This window comes from Callionymus lyra, chromosome 3 (assembly GCF_982586985.1).
Source record: "Callionymus lyra chromosome 3, fCalLyr1.hap1.1, whole genome shotgun sequence".
Taxonomy (NCBI): Eukaryota; Metazoa; Chordata; class Actinopteri; order Syngnathiformes; family Callionymidae; genus Callionymus; species Callionymus lyra.
In genome coordinates this window covers 28830258-28849892 of record NC_141820.1, presented here as the reverse complement: position 1 = coordinate 28849892, position 19635 = coordinate 28830258, and the positions used below count along the sequence as shown (strand labels likewise).

At 41.0% G+C, this 19635-nt stretch overlaps 1 protein-coding gene across 1 annotated transcript in view; it reads right to left on the bottom strand.

Annotated features, from left to right (window-relative positions):
- Nucleotides 1–2492: 2492 nt before the first annotated feature.
- thsd7aa (thrombospondin, type I, domain containing 7Aa) overlaps nucleotides 2493–19635 on the bottom strand; it is a 29447-nt gene continuing 12304 nt past the window's right edge. The window contains exons 5-28 of the mRNA XM_087787410.1: nucleotides 19334–19489; nucleotides 18753–18956; nucleotides 18437–18631; nucleotides 15113–15353; nucleotides 14890–15005; nucleotides 13643–13778; nucleotides 13365–13468; nucleotides 12096–12290; nucleotides 11751–12017; nucleotides 11469–11647; nucleotides 11069–11074; nucleotides 10841–10974; nucleotides 10606–10759; nucleotides 10301–10442; nucleotides 10123–10238; nucleotides 9947–10064; nucleotides 9138–9283; nucleotides 8878–9052; nucleotides 8299–8472; nucleotides 8133–8228; nucleotides 7402–7484; nucleotides 6829–7042; nucleotides 6669–6756; nucleotides 2493–4857 (exon numbers count right to left, since the gene is read on the bottom strand). Coding sequence (XP_087643536.1) covers nucleotides 4770–4857; nucleotides 6669–6756; nucleotides 6829–7042; nucleotides 7402–7484; nucleotides 8133–8228; nucleotides 8299–8472; nucleotides 8878–9052; nucleotides 9138–9283; nucleotides 9947–10064; nucleotides 10123–10238; nucleotides 10301–10442; nucleotides 10606–10759; nucleotides 10841–10974; nucleotides 11069–11074; nucleotides 11469–11647; nucleotides 11751–12017; nucleotides 12096–12290; nucleotides 13365–13468; nucleotides 13643–13778; nucleotides 14890–15005; nucleotides 15113–15353; nucleotides 18437–18631; nucleotides 18753–18956; nucleotides 19334–19489 — 3527 coding nt within the window. The 3' untranslated portion in view covers nucleotides 2493–4769. The remainder of the gene's footprint in view (nucleotides 4858–6668; nucleotides 6757–6828; nucleotides 7043–7401; nucleotides 7485–8132; nucleotides 8229–8298; nucleotides 8473–8877; nucleotides 9053–9137; nucleotides 9284–9946; nucleotides 10065–10122; nucleotides 10239–10300; nucleotides 10443–10605; nucleotides 10760–10840; nucleotides 10975–11068; nucleotides 11075–11468; nucleotides 11648–11750; nucleotides 12018–12095; nucleotides 12291–13364; nucleotides 13469–13642; nucleotides 13779–14889; nucleotides 15006–15112; nucleotides 15354–18436; nucleotides 18632–18752; nucleotides 18957–19333; nucleotides 19490–19635) is intronic.

Below are 19635 nucleotides of genomic sequence, written 5' to 3'. Positions count from 1 at the left end.
ACAATCAAGCTACTTCCTCTCTCACAGTCCAAGATAAAGTGCTTATTCAATTACTGACAAGTGTTTTTTTGTTTTTCAGTTTGCACATAATAAAGTAAACTGATCCATTGAGTGACAAAAACACACAATCTACACACCTTTGAACAGTCGTATCCAAACATTATTGAAGGTTTTAAATCTTGAATCGTAGTCATTGAGAACTTTTCGGAGGATTGGCGCTCCAGCGAGGAGGACGATGACGCAGTGATCTATGGCTGACAAGTTACAGTCATAGAATGAAGGATAATCACAGGAGGTACGTGACCACAGCTGGTTTCCTCCCCACCGAAACAAAGACGTTCAAACTTATCAATCAAACGCCGGCTGGTTCCTCTCATGCTGCCTATGGTACAGTGCGACCGGCGGGGTCACGTGACTGCCTGTGCTGTCACTGTTGAGGATCAGCAAATTGCGAGGCATGGTCTCCTAATGGCTCACCATTTGACTATGAATAGCAAGAGGTTGATGGAGGGAAGCGGCGGACGGATGGCGTGAATGTGTTGGGCTGGCCCGCGTCCATCCTCGATTGTGTGGGCAGATGTTGCCGCGGGGCCTTTTGGCAACGCAATACTGAATAAATGCCAGTTTGTCACACTCCGCTGCCCAAGCAGCTGCTTCTAAAGTGTCACTTCCCATCTTCGGCGAATAAGAGGAGTCAAAGTGGGCTTGACCAGGGCCGTCTGCCGCCGAAGAAGGAGAGAAAAGCTTGCAGTGTTCCATGGAGGCAGCCAGATGTCTTCAGTAGGATGTGAATTCTGAGCAGTGTCTGAGGAGAGGATGCAGCTGTTGGGCATCGACCACTTCCTTATCATCCATCTAATTGCTGCTGACTTGAGTTTTCTGATCGTAGTGTGAAGGATGTGAAGACAAAACATGGAACCAAAGAGTTTTAATTCTCAGTATCTGAGCGGACAACTTTTCTGTGCTCTGAGAGTGACGTGTTTCGCTTCCAAACCATCCAGATTTAAAGGGTGATAACTTCTCACACAGTTACTTGGCTTCAGCAGGTCAACTGGTGCCACCATGATCCATCCTTTATTTGCTTTTAATTTGTCACTTTATTTCCTGTCCACTCTCCCCTATGTATTCACTTGACAGGTTAATGGCACAAGGCTGGAACCAATCAAAACTCATGCCAATAGGCTAGCTTCCCAGTTCCAGTCCGTGGTGTCACGTTCTTGGTACTTTTTAGCTTTGTTTGATTCTTCTATGACTTTGATTTTGATTCTACATGTATGTTGAGTTTCCTCCTCTATTGTTTTCATAACTGCCGTATTTTTCTATTGACAGCTACACAATATTTTGGTTTATCTCACTATCTTCTATTTTCTACTGTGTTTTGTTCCGCTAAGTGTTCTCATTTCTGTTTTTGTCTGAGCCTACCTAAGTTTTTTTGTTTTCTTTCTCCCTGTTTCCTCCATAATTGCGTGTTCTATTCAAGAGTGAATTAATTGTGTCGTGTATCTCTGCACATAATCAGTAACTGTTGAATACGTTCTTGAGAAATCAGCTTAATTACCTTTAATTGGGAAGCAAAAAATGGACGTTCATTTGATAAATGCTGAGCTTTGTCGCAACCATCGGACCCTCTGTGTCTCTGGGGGTCTATGAAGCAGTGGATATGATGATCCGTTTGACACTGGATACATGTTTTGATAGACAGTGAAATGATAAAAATATTATCTTAATTATATTGATGTGATGTTTTTTGGATGCTTGATTGTCTTTGTTCATTTTTATTTTATTTTCCAATTTTGTCTGTCTAACCAATATTTTTTATTTTCAATTCAAATTTTTGTTTTTCAGCCAATTACAATGCTGATTCCAGCTCGTCTGATCCCACATAACTTCAAGCCCTAATATTCAAACCAGGACCTAGGACAACCGAGGACAGCTGCAATGTATTTGCTATTTCTAAAGGACAGTGTATTACAGTACAAACTAGTGGCGATCATTGTAACTACATCTGTCGTAGTGAAGAGCTTCTCCTGTCTTAAGCGGCTCAACAAAATTGGCCGAGACTATTTAAGCAGCGCAGCTCTGCTGGTCAAAGAGAGGACACCAGAGAAGAAGGCAAGTTACTACGACAGTGTCATTCTAAGAAAGGTCTTACAAGTATACTTAGTTGAAAAGTAGTGTTTAGAGATAGAAAGCACGGATCCATTTTATCATAGATTAGCATGAAAAAGGCTGCCAGTCAAAGATGTGTACTTTTGTGACATGTATTAGGATCTTAATTAACTGGCTTTATTTTGCGCATACCTGCATGTAAAACCAACCAACCATGTTAACAAGTCCACAATCCAATTTATTCAAAATACAGAAGACCAGAACAGGACTTGGACCACAAGAAGGAAGCGTGGACCATTAGCGTGTGAGGATAAAAGGCTCACAGCTCTCGTAATGCCGTTTAAAGCAACGGTCCCCAGCACTCCCGTCCCTGGTGAGGCATTTGAAAATGAAAGAATTTCTAGTTAATAATGAGTCAGAAAAGCGTTTTATTTCGAAAAAAAAACAAACAGATTTTCTGAAACGTTTGTCTGTGCCTCCTGACATGTCAAGAAGCTTGTCTATACAAAGTACGAGTACTCGATAGAAAAGATGAAATTATATTTGACATTATAAAACGTGAAATAATTTAACAGCTCCTCGGCAGTAAATCAGATGCATATAAACAAATAAATAAATAGATAAAAAAAAAAAAAAAACACCTTTTGCATCAGCACTTCTTAACTGGAGCCTACTATGTTACATGAATTATAGATGTGAGCACTTTATGTACAAAGAAATGCAAAATAAATATCACACGAACGTAAGCACAAAATATACAAATCAATTTTCTCTTGGTATTGGCTTCACCACAAATTATTGTCAACTACCCTGAATGACTCGTGACAGAGAGCAATGTTTCCCACCGTCCAGGCCACACATGAGCTAACAGCACTCGCATGGAATGTCTTATTTCTCTCCTTTAAACGACATTTGAGTCAGGTGAGCTCGCAAATGATAGAAACATACATAGAAATAAACTCCTGGTTTATGATTGTTTTTAATTCACCCGGGATTCAGACCCTGTAAACATGAACAAGAAGCAGGATGAAGCTTCATAAAGCAACTTCATGTTGTTTAGAGGTCAGTAGGTGGCGCCATCAGTTTAAAAATGATGTGATGTTTCATTAGAACAGTTATTTTAAACAAAGGAAAATAGTGCAGAGACCGCCATCTAGTGGACTCTGAAAATAATGTCACTGCTTTATGAAGCTTCATCAGACCATCACTAGTTAATAGAAATATGATGATTTATTACTTTTATTTCTGCTTTTAATTGACTCTTAAATTCAATATATCCACACAAAATGATCTTGATGGAAGTTTGATGACCTGGAATTTCAAAGAAAATTAAAATGTTTAATTTAGACTCAGTGCCACGGAAATTAAAAATATTACAAGTCTCAGTTGGATCAGAATTAAGTTCATTGTTATGCAAGGAACTTCAATATTAATTCACATACAGTATATTATTTAAAGCATTATGCATAGTATTTGCACTTGTCGTATACATTGGAAGAAATATAATTAGACTGTAATTGTGTATATATAGTATGTATATACTGTATATATTATTCTACTTCATATTTTGACCAACTGAAACAACTTTTCAGGCAAAAACAGAATCAAAATGTCACAACTCTCGACTTCCTGAACAATTTAGGTAAATTAATTGACAATAGATATGTATATAGATATGTAATGTTCATTAAATTTTGTTCAGCCTCGTTGTTATCCAGGAATTTATTCATATGTATATTCTAAAAATAAAATATGTCTCAGAATACGATGTGACGATATGTGAGGAGTGAAGAAACATCTCTGCTGTTAACTTGCTGATATGTCGTGAAAAACATCTGGATATCAATTCATTTTAAAAAGAGTTTTTAGCAGCTCTGATTGCCGGCAGTGAAGCTCCAGAAAGGCAGAGAGGAGAGCGTCTACCCTACAACAGTGCAGCCTGGGGAGGGTGTGAAGTCTGCTGCAGCCCATCTTTTGTTGTTGACTTCTGTATTAGGAGTCAGTGGAAGTCTGAGAATATAAACCTCCTGCTTGCCTTCGCCCTCGGTTTTCATCACAATATGAAAAGAACAACAAAAAAAAAAAAGGCTTTTGCAAACTGAATCTAATGCTTTCTCTTTCTAAGACTCTCATTCTCGCAGGCAGAGGCAAAGTTGTGAGGTATGCAGGTATCCCAACGTCTTATCAATCATTTACAAAAGTTTAAAAAAGTCTTGAGAGATCCAAAAGAATTCAGGACTGTACACGTTTAGAAAAGTCATCTTGTTTGCCATCTAGTATTGAAAGGCAGTTCCTATGGCAAAGACAATAAGTAAGGTCATGCAGCACTAATATAGTGCAAAATGATGTTTGAAATGAAAACAAGTGGGGAAGAGGTGAGAAGTTTATACTTTTCCCTTTTTTTTCACCTGCTCCACAGTAACGTATCGGTGGGTCTGTGTGCTTTGAAAATGGCCACTGTGGTGTAGGTGTCCCACGTCTCTGGAAATGGTGAAGAAGAAAAGGCAGACTTCCAAAAGCATTAAAAATGAAGGCTTGGGTGAAATGAAGAAAGTTAATCAGGATCCGGATGAATTCAAAGGCTGCTCATGAGGTTTCTCTGTCCATTCCTGGAGATCCCTCAGCATTTGGAGAGAAGAAGCGAAGAGCAGGAACGTCAGCTACATGTCGGCGTCTCCATCGTAGGCCAGGGTCAGAGGTTTCAGTCTGTTGTTCATCTGCCGGCGCTTCGGTTTCTTTGGCTTCTTGCTGCATCGGAGAGATCAGGGATTAACAGCAGTCGAGGATTTTAATTCAAAATTACATTTCAGCAAATACAAGAGGTGAAAAAAAAGAATAGAATGGTTGATGAGAAAAAACAAATGGTAGGTTTGAAGAAAAAGACAGATGAAGGGATATATATTAAAAAATGTAAATTATATTTAAGAATGATTTGTTGTTCTTTCACTTTTGCTCTTTCACTTGATTTAATAACGTTTTGTTTTTATTATAGAACTTGATGTGATTGCTGTGTTATCAATATTGATGGTCTAATAAAGCTTCAGGACATTAGTCATTAATGTCAGAGTCCACTAGATGGCAGTGTCTGCACTATTTTCCATTGTTTTGGAAAACTTCTGTAGTGAAACATCACATCATTTTAAAGCTGATGGCGCCACCTACTGACCTCTAAACAACATGACACTGCTTCATCAGACCATTACTACTCATTAATGAGCAATAGGAACATAAAGCGTTTGCTTTATGACAGATTCTATTGAAATAATGTTTCATACAACTTGTATACAGGTGAAGTGTGTCTCTCCATATTACACCTAGTGTACAGTCAAAGTGGTTTTATCAGTTCATGAGAACCGTCTTCACACATGGTCACTTCAACGCATTTCATGGGATTGGATATTTATCAGGCACCAGCAAATGTATTAAAACGTTGTGTAAATTCACTTCAAAAATGTTTTGATATCTAGAAAAAACATCTTATCTTTAAAGCCCGCTATAGCCGACACCATGACAAAGCACTGAGGAGTCAGAGAGGGATTTACAGAGGATTAAAGTTTTGAGAATAAATATTTTTTCTACAATTTTAGAAACAACTAAACTCCTTCTGTGTATTTTTATAAATCAATCAAATAGTATCATTTAACCCATCTGTTATCTCAGGGTCAAGGTGACCCGGAGGACTGTAAACAAATGTGTTTGTGGTATCCCTTGAGTTGTCTCTGGGTCAACAACCTCCCTGCCTTTTAATAAAAACATATGCAGTGGTGATGGTCGTTCACCTTGATCCAGAGACAACACAAGGGATACCAAAAACACATTCGTTTTCGTCCCTCGGGTCACCTTGACCCTGAGATAACGCAAGGGTTAAAACTGCACACCCACAAATCTTTAAGTTCGGTAAGATCTTCCCACAGATTCTGGAGACAAAAAAATTGAACATCCATCTGTAACTAGGGGTCCAAGAGACTTTTAAAGTTTGAATCATTTAATAATTATTGTCAACCTGATATAATTACTCAGGGACAAGAAATTATTTATTTTTATGACAATTATATTACCCTTGTCGGAGGATAAAGGTGGTGATTTGAGTGAGCCGTGACGGTACTCACCTTCAGGAACAAGACCCAGTGGAGCCCCGTGGGGTGAACTCGTGAGCGGACCATAGCTGATCTGAAGTACCGACTAAGTGATCAAAGTCTCTATGCGACGTGAGCCCGGCTGCGCCTCTCCTGCCTCTGCTGGCGGCGTAAACAGTTGCTCTAGTGGATCGTGATACATCATCCCGTCGTGCCTCTGAAACTGCTCTAGCTCACGGCAGGTACGACAGGTGTAAGGCGCGTCGCTCTGAGGGTCGGTCCAGTAAGCCTCATCTAAGGAGGACTGAGCTTCAGACCCGCAGAAGGGGCAGCAAGCCCTGCTGCTGGGCAGTGGTGGAGAGGATGCAGACACGGACACACAAAGCAAGAAAACGGATGGACAAATGATGAGCAAATGAAAACATGATGAAGAAATGAAAATGGAGGTGGGACAGCAAGGAAGGGGAGACATGTTCTCTTTACCATGCTAGGTAGGTCATCGAGATGATGAAGACGAAGAGGACCAAGGCTCCGGCTGCTACTCCGTACACCCAGGTCTTCAGCTTCCCATCTGTCGAGGTCGCACACCCACAGTTACCATGAAGCATGGACGCAAAAGATTGGCTGTGCACGTGAGTCTCACCTGGACTAAATGGCTGCAGGAACCAGGTACGCCCGGCCCTCCCCGGTGAGCTGGCTGCAGGGTGAGTCGGGTTGAAGGCTCTGATGGTCTTCACGTCTGCTTTGGAGTCTCCAGCGGTGGGAATCTCCAGAACTGGAATGACTGTACACTGGTCCAGCAAGCCATCGGAAGTCATGACCTCAGTGTAGCCGTCTTCACAACCGCACACCCCGGCCTGATGGAGGAAGAAGACGAAACAATAGTAATGAAATCACATTCTGTCTCCAGTTACTCATATAAACCCTCCAATAATCCTCAATGGTGGTCTTTCTCTTACTTAATCACCCTCTACTAAGGACTATATCTAACAATCCTACACCGACAACTCTCCTGTTTCTTCTCACTAAGTATCAATCCATTTGAATTGAACCTCCTAACTTTCTCTCCAATATTTTCAGGACAAGACAGGAGGTATTAAAACTATCTGAGTGGAGTGAGCTATGGTTATTAAATCTATGGGAACAGTTTCAGCCATTGGATTCCATCTAACAAATGCTACTTTAGAGACCTCGTAAAAAAAAAGGGATTTCCTACCTCCGTACACAAAGATCGTGGCTTGGTGCAGATGGGGTCACATGATCGATCCGCCAGTGGTTCAGCTGTGCTAATACAGCCCCCTGTGGATGAGGCAAAATGAATCAAAAAGAGATCGTCAAGAGGAAATATTATTGAGTTTTACATTTTTGAATGGCTTTTTGATGATATGATCCTGAGTCTTGTTAGGTTGTGAGAGCTACTGTCTAAACTGGGACCTCTCCGGATAAGGGTATCAGCCTTTGTAGCATGTCTGCATCTTTAGCTTCTGTTAAAAACAAGCTTAAAATATTGGCTTGTTTAATTTATTTCAGGACAATTCTTCTTCTCGATGCTTCAACACAAGAGGGACGTTACAGACGAGCAGCATGGGGGAAAAAATAAAATGGAGCCCCATTTACGACTGTAAAAATTGACATTTTTGACTATAACTCAAAAAAGAGATCACTCAGAAAATTATCCCAACCACATAAGGGTGAGTAGAAAATGAGTGACATCTGAGTTTTAAATTATCACTTTAACAAGGGTGACCACTACCAGAGCCAGTCTTAGCCATTTCCTGGTGTTTCGATTTGTTTTTTCCAACCATAAAAAAAATGATTGCCTTAATTTTGTGTACGTATAATAATATTTAGAATGAGATGAGGAGGGAACAGGCTGAGAACAGAGATCGGTGAAGGTGATAACATGCCATTTACATAAAGTCCAGATGTTTAACTCATAACTATTACCTGTGACATTGAGTCCATCTGAGCGTTCACACCAGACATCCCGCGATGAGCCCTGCCATGGTCCAGTTCTCCACTTGTACTCAAGACACTGGCCCTCTGCGAGGAGAAACATGTTTTTAGAATTGTTGAAATATTCAGAAAATTTCCAGGTCCAAAAGACACTGACCTGTGCATGGCCGGGCGTCCAACTCCTGTTCTGGGCACTGCAGTAGATTCTCGGGGTCTTGTGCCACAACAGCTCGAGATCTGACCTGGACGGATCCAAAGCCCAGATCTTCTCCGCCAGCACAGGTGAGCCGGCACTTGCTCCACGGTGTCCACTCGGTGAGGAAGCACTCACCTGTGAAGGATCAAGGTTTTGCAATGATTATGACTGGAATACGTTCAATCTTTAGATGAAATATCTCATTGTTGCTGCCCTCAGGAATCTCTTCCAGCCTAAACATTATTTAATCCATCACAAAATATTTTGTATTTCAAAACTAAAGGCTTTTCCATTTTAAAATTGATTTTCTAAAACTTAAAAATGTGACGCTTTGTGTACAAAATCAAATAAATTTAAGCTGCGAATCCCAACAGTAGGGACTAAAAGTCCGAGACTGAGGGAGTCAGCAGCTCCACATCACCAGCAGTGATGAGAGTCCCTTCATCTTTTTTATAGGGGATGCTGCCACCTGCTGGCCAAAAGGAGCCAGTAGCTTAAATCTGTAAAGAAGGTCCTTTTCTAAAATAAACCTTTTCTCACCTGGGCAAGGCACTGTACATATCTCCTCGAGTATGATGGGGGTGTCTTTCTCAACCGTATGTTCCAGGTCTCCACACAACTCATCGTCCACCAGGCTGCTGTCCTTCAGGTTCGAACCATCTGAGACGAAGCAGGACACGTTTCGGTAGCGTACACCGTCGCCACAGCTGGCGCCCTTAAAACAAGAAGAAGAATACTTGTTGTGAGCCGTCCAGCGGGAAGACGAGAAGAAGAAGAAGAAGAAGAAGAATCTGACTCACCTCAGACCTGCACTCGGACCACCCACTGTATTTCCAGCTGTAGCAGGGTTTAACCAGACAAGGCTTCCACTGCTCCATCTGAGAAGGACAGGGTCTGCCGTCACCTTGTGGAGCCTGGACCACTGTCCTCTTCCTCCACAGCTTCCCTGCAAAGTCAGACATCTTCAGTTTACAACATGCCTTGCTTGATGGTCTAAAGGTTTCCCACTAGGTATCTTTTTTCCCTCCAAACTTGTGTAGGTGTTTCATATCCTATCAAATGTTATCCCGGGGTATTAACTGGACAGAAACATATCTCATTTGGATATTAAAGCAACTGCATTAATGAAATCACCTCAGTGGAAGGTGTTGAAACAATAACTAATGATAGATATCTTAGACGTTTTTACATTTTTATGGGCCCATGTACTGTAGCTTCATGCATGAAGCAGTGTGCATATCTTCAGAGCCCACTAGGTGGCACTCTTTGCTATATATGCTTTTCATGGGGGTCTTTTTCTTTGTGCCCCTTTAGAATAAACAAAATGAGCTGAAGTCTGGAAAGCTCTATACTTAGAATGAAAGAACAATGGTTTAAATTTCATCTAAATTGGACGTATTTGAATATTCATTGGGTTTTCTCCCTCCTTTATTCCGCCTTTCCTTAGACCCGGGTCGCCCCTCACCCTAAAATCTTTAGATGTCAGTAGTCTACATGCTGAAGGTTCAAACCATTTTGTCAAGGAGTCTATAAGAGCTCTATTAAGATCATACGAATCACAGACAGACCTACTGTTTAATATACTGTGTGTATAGATGTAAGAAAGCACCTTTAAGACCACAGGTGTGTGTGCACTCGGACCACTGGGACCAGCTGGACAGCAGGCAGTTGACGGGACACTCGATCACACAGGAAGCATTCATCTGCCACTTACTCTCCAGGCCCAGCTATGAGAAAACATTGTTAAATTTCACTCAAAAGGAGGCAAGGAGGCGAGAAACAAACCTCTCGGCACAACTTGAGGTCCACGGATTTTCCGTCACTGCGGACGCAGTCCAGCATGCGGGTCTTGATGCCACTCCCGCACACGGCCCTGTTGCTGAGCTGGCAGGTGCTCCAGTCTGTCGGGTAGGAGAGGTGGTTAGGCACAACGATGGCGTCATGCAGCAAGAGGAGAGCCAACCTGTTATGTTGTAGGAGAAGTGGAAGCAGTTGCTGTTCAGTATGCAGGTCTCCTTCTCCTGGGTGTCAGGGCAGACTTTGTTCTTTCCCGGCTGACGGAGTTCATTGGCATTCCTGACCCGAGTTTGGTTGCCGCCACATGGCTGCAAGAGAGATGTGTTAGTTTGGTTTCTGATCGTGATCCCCCACTATAAATATTTTAGTCTTAATTTCTGTTATGATGCATTCAAATCCAGAAGGAAGCTAGTTATAATCTGTTGGAATTATCTATCATTTTAAACCCCAACGGTTCTTCCAGACTCTCACCAGGGGACATGGGTTCCAGGGTGCCCAGTCTGACAGCACACAGTCCTCAGGGCACGGCAGTCTGCTGTTCCTCGCCCCCAACGGCATCGCCTCAGGATCACACAGATAGTCTTCGACTTGCTCCGAGGGTCCGTCGACAGTGTTCAGCATACACCTTCGTCAGGAATATACCCTAGTTAGCTTCTACTAATGCTCAGGATAAATTCAACTTTTGCTTGATATGTTCAGGACGTACCGGACTTTCCTCGTCTGGACTCCCTCGCCACAGTTGCTCTGCAGGTTGACATTGGTGACTTTCCAGACACTCCATTGTTCAGCCACCCAAACAAACTGACCACAGTCACTGCTACAAGGCACCACTTCGTACACCTTAAACACACATGGACACGTGTCAGTTCAAAATCATATCAATCATAAGATGATAATAAATATACATTCTAAGAATGTTTAATGGTTTACTTACTTGGGCCTTCAGATACGGTCCATTCCACCAAGACAAGAAAAAAAGGAAACATATTATTAGAGTTTTGGTTTCACCATCGACTTCTATTATAATTAAGATTTTCACATATTTTAAATGGGTTCATGTCGATTTGTTCGAGAAATAAAGGGAACACTTATATGTTTTCAATATGGGTAATAAAAAGTAATTTACAGCAGGATTGCAGTGTGTGTTTAACCCTGGGTCAAGGTGACCCGAACACCCAAAAACAAAATATGTTTGTGGTATCCCTTGTGTTTTTTCACCTTGACCCAGAGGCAGCACAAGAGACTCCACAAATACATTTGTCTTCAGGCCTTCGGGTCACATTGACCCAGAGATAACACAAGGGTTAACACAAAAACAATCAGACCCCACATACCTGATTGACATGGTCCAACTTTGGACAAGGTCTACCACCATTATATGGTTTTTCCCTGAGCCACTTGGAGCGAACTTTGACCCCACCACCGCAGGACTTGCTACATCGGGACCAGTTGGACCACTCGCTCAGCTTGCAGTCAGATGGACAAGGAATTATACAGGCCTCCTCAATGTACCCTTAAAACATATAAAAGGTCTCTTAATGGTCAGCCAAGAGAAACACAACCTTGGATTTTGAACATATAAAAACGATGCTAAACGAAGCAGTCCGAGGTCTCACCATGACTGTTGCAGCGAGAAGTCTCGACAATCCTGTTGTCCTGGTCGTAGCACACTGTTGCCTGGTAGCGGTATCCCTGTCCACACTCCTTGATGTCGCCCGGGACCTTCATGCCGACCTGACTCTCCACTCGCGCCTCCTCTGACAGGATACAGTCGGACCAGTTGCCCACCGGCTGGGCGTTGTATTTGTTGCAAGGGCAGTACTGGGTCTCAGTGAGCGGGTACATCTGGTTGTTTTTGCACTGATCGCGCTTTTTGCTCTTACCTGCAAAGTCCACATTGTAATATTTTAACACGTGTAAAACACACTATCGCATCTGTGAAGGTTAAGCACGTCTCTCACCGATGAGCATCCGCTTGCGTGTCCTGACACCGATGCAGTTGGTGGTGCAGGGAGAAAACCTGGACCAGCTGCTGAGCTGACATGTCTCCTCGCAGGGGATCTGACACGGCTGAGTGAGTGGAGGCATCGAGGTGGCATTTTTTAGACACGCCTCAATTTCTGATGGACCGCCATCTTGCTTACGGCAGGAAACAGCTGAAGAGAGAAAAGAAAGAAGGAGAGATGGAGTTCATATCTGGGTCCCATGGAAGTACATGACGTATAAATGACTTACCTACTATATGCAGCTCACAGAAACCCTCAAGTTAAATGCTTATTGTATTTCTTAATATTATTAACCTACCATACGACCATCCATCTATCAAAGTAGTATATGTGTTATGTTGGACAGTAAACGTCTATTTTGCGTTTCCAAATCGACTTTTATGAAATTATTATTAAAAAATTCCTAATATATAGAATTTATTTGGATAGTTATAGGTGCCATGGTAACAAGACATGGGGTGACACAGTCAAACAGGACCAACAAAGAGAACAATAGTGAAGATATAGTTTGGTTGTCAGCTACAGCCAAAGTGTTTTATTCTTTTACCATGATCAAATATTAGGTTTGCATTCCTCTCCAGTGACACATGAGACAAAGACATCCATAAAAAGCACAGAGACATCCATTAATATACAAAAGTATTTCATTTGCTCCCAAAGGTTTAAACTGAGATTTATTGTGGCCACTAGAAGTTAGGACCTAACTAGCTAAATTAAGTATTGTTAACTTTTTTTATTGTTAAAGTTTTTTAAGTTTAATTTTTAAGATGTTTGGTTGTTATTGGGTTTAAATGTTGGTTAAAAATGTCTGCAGAATTGTTATGATGAGCTTTCTTTAGTATTTAATATTTTGTACCTCTTTACTTTTACAGTTTACACGACTTCCTCCACCTCTGGTCAATCAACATTGATCGCTTTTTGTGGTGATAAATGATGAAAAATTCATGTTGAGGTTTGTTTTTTCACATTTTGATGGCAACAGGTCCACATGCAAGTTTTATCTTGGCCACACTTAAGACAATAGTCTATGATCCTGGTGAAATGTTCTTTAGTTCCTTCTCTATAAACCGGACATCATCTATCAATCTGTTTAAAAACCCATTTATCTCTCACTATTCTGCAGATGACTGGAATCATCATTCATATCACATTACTCTTTGAAAACATACTTATACCTATTGGGTTTAATGAATAAAGAGTGTTTGTGTGGGTGACCGTCCTCACCTCGTATTTGCAGTCCAGAACCACATGTTTCCTGAGCTCCAGGACTGTCCTGTCGAACCGACCAGGGAACCAGCTGGCACCGCCTCCATTTATGGATTTTCCATCTGGAGAAGAGAAAGAAGAGAGGAGAAGGACGGTAAAAATAAAAAAGACAACAAACAGTTTCCATTGTTTAGCCTCACAATTCAGGCTACTGGAAAGAACAAGGTCAGGATTATGAATTCTGATGCCAGAATCGTATAGTTTCCGACAGAAAGAGATATAGAGCAGCTGTTCACCTGAAACCCTTGCAGACCACTGGAGAGTCACATTCTCGCTCTTGGGTCAAGACGTCGGGGCAGTCTTGACCCCCGTTGGCCGGCAGCTGCAGGATGACACGTTTTCTATACTGCTTCTTCTTCTTGTTGCCGGAGCCTAGAAGGAGCCAGATAGGTTCACATCACACCATTAGATATGTAAGTTGAGAATAAATGGATCTGAGCAGATCGTCTGTAAATGTCTGCTGGTAAGACGACACCACCCCACGACTCCACTATCATCTGTAACCTGATAACTTCTCCCACTATATGCATCTTTGGTCGATGCAGAAAAGGTTAATGCAGGTTGTTGTTTTTTAACCAATCAAACAAGATAATGCAAGTCAACCAAAGAGGCCTCTGCAGTGTATGTATATAACACCCAATGTAAATGGAAAAGGTGACAAAATCATATACATGTATATAAACATTGTGTCTATCAAGTTACAAAAACGACATTGAGCTTATTATACAAATTGACAATATATTTCAAAAATGTGTTTGATTTCTGTCAGCAAGTGTGGCTACAGTATCACACCACGAAACTTGACGCCTCCTTAACTAAAAAACAAAACATTTATACTTTTATCTGAATTACAGAATTTAAATAAGTTTTAAGAGTTAGAGTTAATATCACTGTTTGTTTACATGATTCTCACCTGAACATTTCTCATGGTAGAGAAACATAGATTCTAAAGATATACAGCATTGTGAAGAGGTTTGAAAATGTATCTATATGTAGTTAGAATATATCAGAGAAAATACACACTGTTGTGTTGATATCTTAAATATACCTTCGACCTTCATTGTATCATCAGTATGTGTCTGTTTGTACAAAACTCTCTTTTCATTGAAATATTTACATTAGAAAACATACTTAAGCCCCGCCCACTGAAAACACTTTGTTTTTTTCTATAGACAAACTTTCGTTTACCCTACAATTATAACATGATAATAATGGACTCCGCTCCCGTAACCCCTCATTCGCTGATATTTCAGACGGGGGAGAACTTTTTAAATGATTAACTTTAAAGCGGAGCATCTTCATGGTGAGAGACTTACAGTATCATGTAGAGGAAGACTTCAGCATTTGAAGTACTAGTGGAGCTAGTATTTATAGGTAAAAAAATCCTCCAACGAAAGTTCTAGATTCCAAAAGTACCGCGCACTACTTTAGCTACGCTAATAACAAATATACACTTTGGTACAAGCATAATAGATCAGCTGACCTGCTTGACATGTAGATGGACACGGGCTCCAGTCACTGTAGGGAGTGACCATGCAGTCTCTCTTGCAGGGCAGCAAACATGGCCGGACAGATTCTGGACGCACAGTCTCTGGACACCTAGAGAGACACAATAGAGCAAACCTTTTGTAAAGTACTGTTTAAACACAGTAAAAGTGTGAACTTGTCAAATGAAAAAAAACTATTTAAGGTACTGTGTGAATTACTTTTTCGGGGGAACCTGGCCCACGTTGACGCGGGTGCAGATCACTTTGCGGGTTTGCATCCCCACAGAACAGGAGAACTCGTCGCCTCGTGTGCGACCGAGCGTGGAGTTGGTGTTGGGGAGCGACGTGTCCTCGATGCACTGGCCCCACGCTCCCGTCTGCCAGTGGTACACGGTGCACGGGTGCTCGTTGCAGCTGCGCACCTCCTGCAGCGAGCTGACGTTGGGGCACTGGACACCGCCTGGAAATACATGGGATTATTACATTTCATTTTACATGTGAATGTCTGATCTAAATTCCTCTGGGAGTTTTCAAATGATAGGTCAAATGTTCATTTCAAATTTCTAGAAAGAAACCAGTTTCAACAATATTATGAATAAAATGTATGAACCAACTGTCGTCAGCCATTTTTACCATTTTCATACAAAGTACAGGCTTATTGTAGTCCCTGTGACTGCATTTAACTCCTGAACATTTTTCTACTTTAGACTCGTAAAGACATTTTCCTACCAGAATGTTGTGACTGATGGTTCATACTGAGCAACTGACTGGTCGACTACTACAGCTTTGTATCACTCTATCGTACATGTGTCAAACTCATGGAACTGGGGCCAAATACAGCCTGCAAATTTTATTTTGTGTGGAGTGTTTGTTAAAAAAATCAATGTGGATTTACGTTCAAGTTGATGTGGTGACCTGCAAAGATGCCAGAGTTTAAGATAAGATAAGGGACGGAGATCACGGATGTTAACAATAAGGGTCAAACTGGAATTTGTTTGGTGAAGAAAAACACAGAGATGCTTAAGATAACTTGAGCCTCAAATAATAAAAAGTACTTTTTGTTTGGGCTGTGACTTCTGCTGTGTCTCAAAGTGCACTGCTTTACAGTACACTGTAAGACAGTTTGTGACTGAGTTTGACACTCCTGCTCTATAAGTTGAGGAGGGTGTGATGGTGGGTGAGTACAGGGGGGATTGGGATAACTGGGATAACTGGGAAACTACCCTCGTCTCACACATCTATGTACCAAAGATTGGCTGAACCATCGACAGCATGGACGGACCTTGAAGAGAAATACACTTGTCAGGTATCACGTCACGACACTATAGATGCAAACATTGGACCTTTGGTCTGACTGCTGATGCTGGAGCCAGTTTATACGATGTCAAATAAATAAAACATGTTTATGGTGTGGCTTTAAAACAAAAGCTGCTATTGATTACACACATCATTTATTATTCATTTGCTTCTGTGTAACCTTGTTCTGCCGTAGACACAGAAAAAAAAATGTCTGGCTCAGTTTCAGATTTAGTTATAAATTGACTTTCAGTTTCAAATTCCACTTTGACAGTGTAAGTATTAAGTATTGAAGAATTAAGTTTAAGATGTGTACATACACTGTCTCTCATTAAATCATTTTTGTTTAGGTCAATTCAGATTACCAAGATTGTTTCTATCTGCTAACATTTTTAATTACAAGAGATCTGTTAATGAAAATGTACAACTTGTTTCATATTAGACTCCGAGACTACGACAAATAGAAAAGAAGAAAGGAAAAAGAGAAAAGAATGACGGCTATTATGCAGTGTATCCGGAGTAACCCTCGACACCCTCTGCATGACACTATGGCAGCTCAGAAGAGTAACCTCGGCAACAGGCTCCTCTCCATGCACTGCAGAACGGGACATTTTAAGACATCCTTTGTTCCTTCTAGACACTACAACACATCTCTCCCTCATCCTTGACATGCACTTTTTACTTTTTGTTGTTAACTTTTATTTATATGTCTTTTTATATGTGTTGTATGTATTTATTTTATTGTCCTTACATGTATTTATTGATGGATGTTTGTATGGATGGATGTGTTATTGCTGCTGGTCAAAATAATTTCTCCACCGGGGGATCAATAAAGTATCTATCATCATCATCATCATCAAATAAAGGTGAAAACTGTCAATAGCCTGTGCACATAATGCAGATGTGGTCCATTTTTTACTTTGGAAGCTCCTGACAAGTCCATTCATATTTTATCATAATTTGTATTCAGAACTGATGATCAGGCTTTGAAGCATAAACATTACATTTTTAACAAGTGACATATTTAAAATTCCTAGCGTGACTTGAGAATCCTGCTGCAGCAGAGCCTCTAAACTCTCCAGGTGTGACATGATCTGCTTTTATTTTGTACGTGTACCACCCGTGTTCCTCTCCGTCAGCTTTAATAATGGCTCGCACCTGGAACTATTCAAGCACTCAAGACACCTGGACCATGAAGTCCCACTAGTGTTGCGTGACAGATCGACTTTGCACCCATGCTGCTTGTAGTCATGGTCTGTTGTGTTTTATGGTGCTTGATATTTATTATTATCAGTTTATTTAAGAGGGGACACTGCAATTTCATAAAACCCACGATTAAACACTGTTCAAAAAGCCAGAATTAGCCAACAGGCTAGTTTTTATGTGTATCCCCCTGGCCATGATGTAAAAAGGCATTCAATTGTGTTTTTTATATATATATATATATATATATATATATATATACTATTCAACAAGTTAGTTGACAAACTAGCAACTGTGAGGTCACAAATTAACAGATAGTTACACTTCAAAGACCAATTCTATAATGACATCACCCTTAAGTTGTGAAGTGAAACAGGTTCGTAGTATTTCCCTCTTTAGCAGAAACTTTGGTGCTACATTACATACTAATGTTTTCAATATGTGTGAGTATGTAGGAAGGGGCGGGGATTATGTCGATGCTCTGCTTGTTATGGGAAAATATAAAAGCAGAATTTCAAATCCTAAGCCAGGAAGTTAAAGTTTGGGTACAAATTGGTTTTTCAAATGGACAATGACCTGGAACATACTATTCAGTTTTGGTCTTTTTATAAACTTGTAGGTACAAAAAGTGTGTTTGAATGAATGCTCCCAATTACTTTTGTATTTTTTGAAAATACAAAATACAATTCAAAGGTAATACCTTCATGTAAAGAACTAAAAAGTGTTCTCAATTACAATTTTTATGTCTGGTAGCAAATAGAAATCATTTTGGTAATCCTGAACAAAAACAGAAGAAGTTGAATCCAATTCAAATTTAGAGGCAAGATTTATGTCGGCGGTCAAGTATCCTACTTATGGACCATATGATTGTGGTGAGCATACAGTCAGAGCAAGGTCTGAATCGAGCTCTCTTACCCTGCATAACAGTTATCCAAGCTACAACTTTCGCTGTGGCTGCAAACCAACGCAAAACGTTATTTACTTGTCATGAGGAGACGAGCGGCTGTAACCAAATGAATAATTCACATGGACAAATCTCCTCACCTTCTCCAGCGTTATAGGCCATGATGGAGCGAGACCTGCTCTGTTTCCCCTCGGTGTTCTTCCCGGTGCATGTGTGGGAACACAAAGACCAGGGGGTCCAGGCACTAAGGGCACAGTCCTTTGGGCAGGGGACCTCACAAAGAGAAGGCATTGGTAGAATGGCATCCTGACAGAGCTTCTGCTCCACATTGTCCCCTGGAAAAAAAGAGTCAAAGTTAAATAACGAATAGAACTTGGATTTGAGTAAGACTACTTCAGAGAAAACAGGAGGTCAGTGTGCACAAGGGAGAGAGGATTAATAGTTTGACATTCTCACCTTCAATGTTGACACATTGCACTTGAGGTGTCTGGGTCCCTGGACCACATTTCTTTTTGTTATCTGGGACACACTCTTCCAGTGTCACCACCAGCCAGTTGTAGCAGCTTGGTTCTTCACACGGCACCGCCTCCAATAGGTGGGGACAGTTCCCTGTGCCGCCCGTCGGCTCATTCAGGACCTTTCTGTTGCGTAGTTTAAACCCTGCCACATAAGAGACAAATGAAGTTACGGTCAGAGCCACCATGGATCTGGAGTAAATTTCTGTATTTCTTAATTAATTAAGCGTATTGTCTGGTTTATTTTTGCCATTTCTTGATTAAATCTCTTGCTTCCCTGTGAAGCAGTTCGGGAACAGCATTCAGAGAGGTCTTTAAAGTTTTTCATTTTCCTGAGGATGAAATTATTTTTCCGTGATTCTCTGAGACTCCTGTGTTTGTCCCGGGGGGTGTATTGACCTTTTAAGTATTTATTTTATTGGGTATTGTTTTGATTGTTTAAACGCTTTGTGACCCTGCTCTAGAAAAGCGCTCTACAAATATTACTTACTTAAAAACAATTGTCAAGTGAATGCCTCATACCTTTTTTAGTTGACTGGTCCTGACAGTTATCATAGGTGCACGGTCCCCATGCACTCCAGGAAGACGCCTCGCACTCAATGGGACAGCTGATGTGGCAGAGCTGGGTGGTGTTTGGAGGGGAACCCAGGCACTGGGCACTCTCCACCGGACGTAAAGCTGTAGCAAATAATTAAAGTTGCTAAATGAAAATGGTCACACAGTAGGCACATATCACTATTACTTACTGGAGGAGGCTAGATCATTTACGGAAAAAGACAAAATTCATCCAAATATCTGATTGGTTGTCCTAGTTGTATGATTTA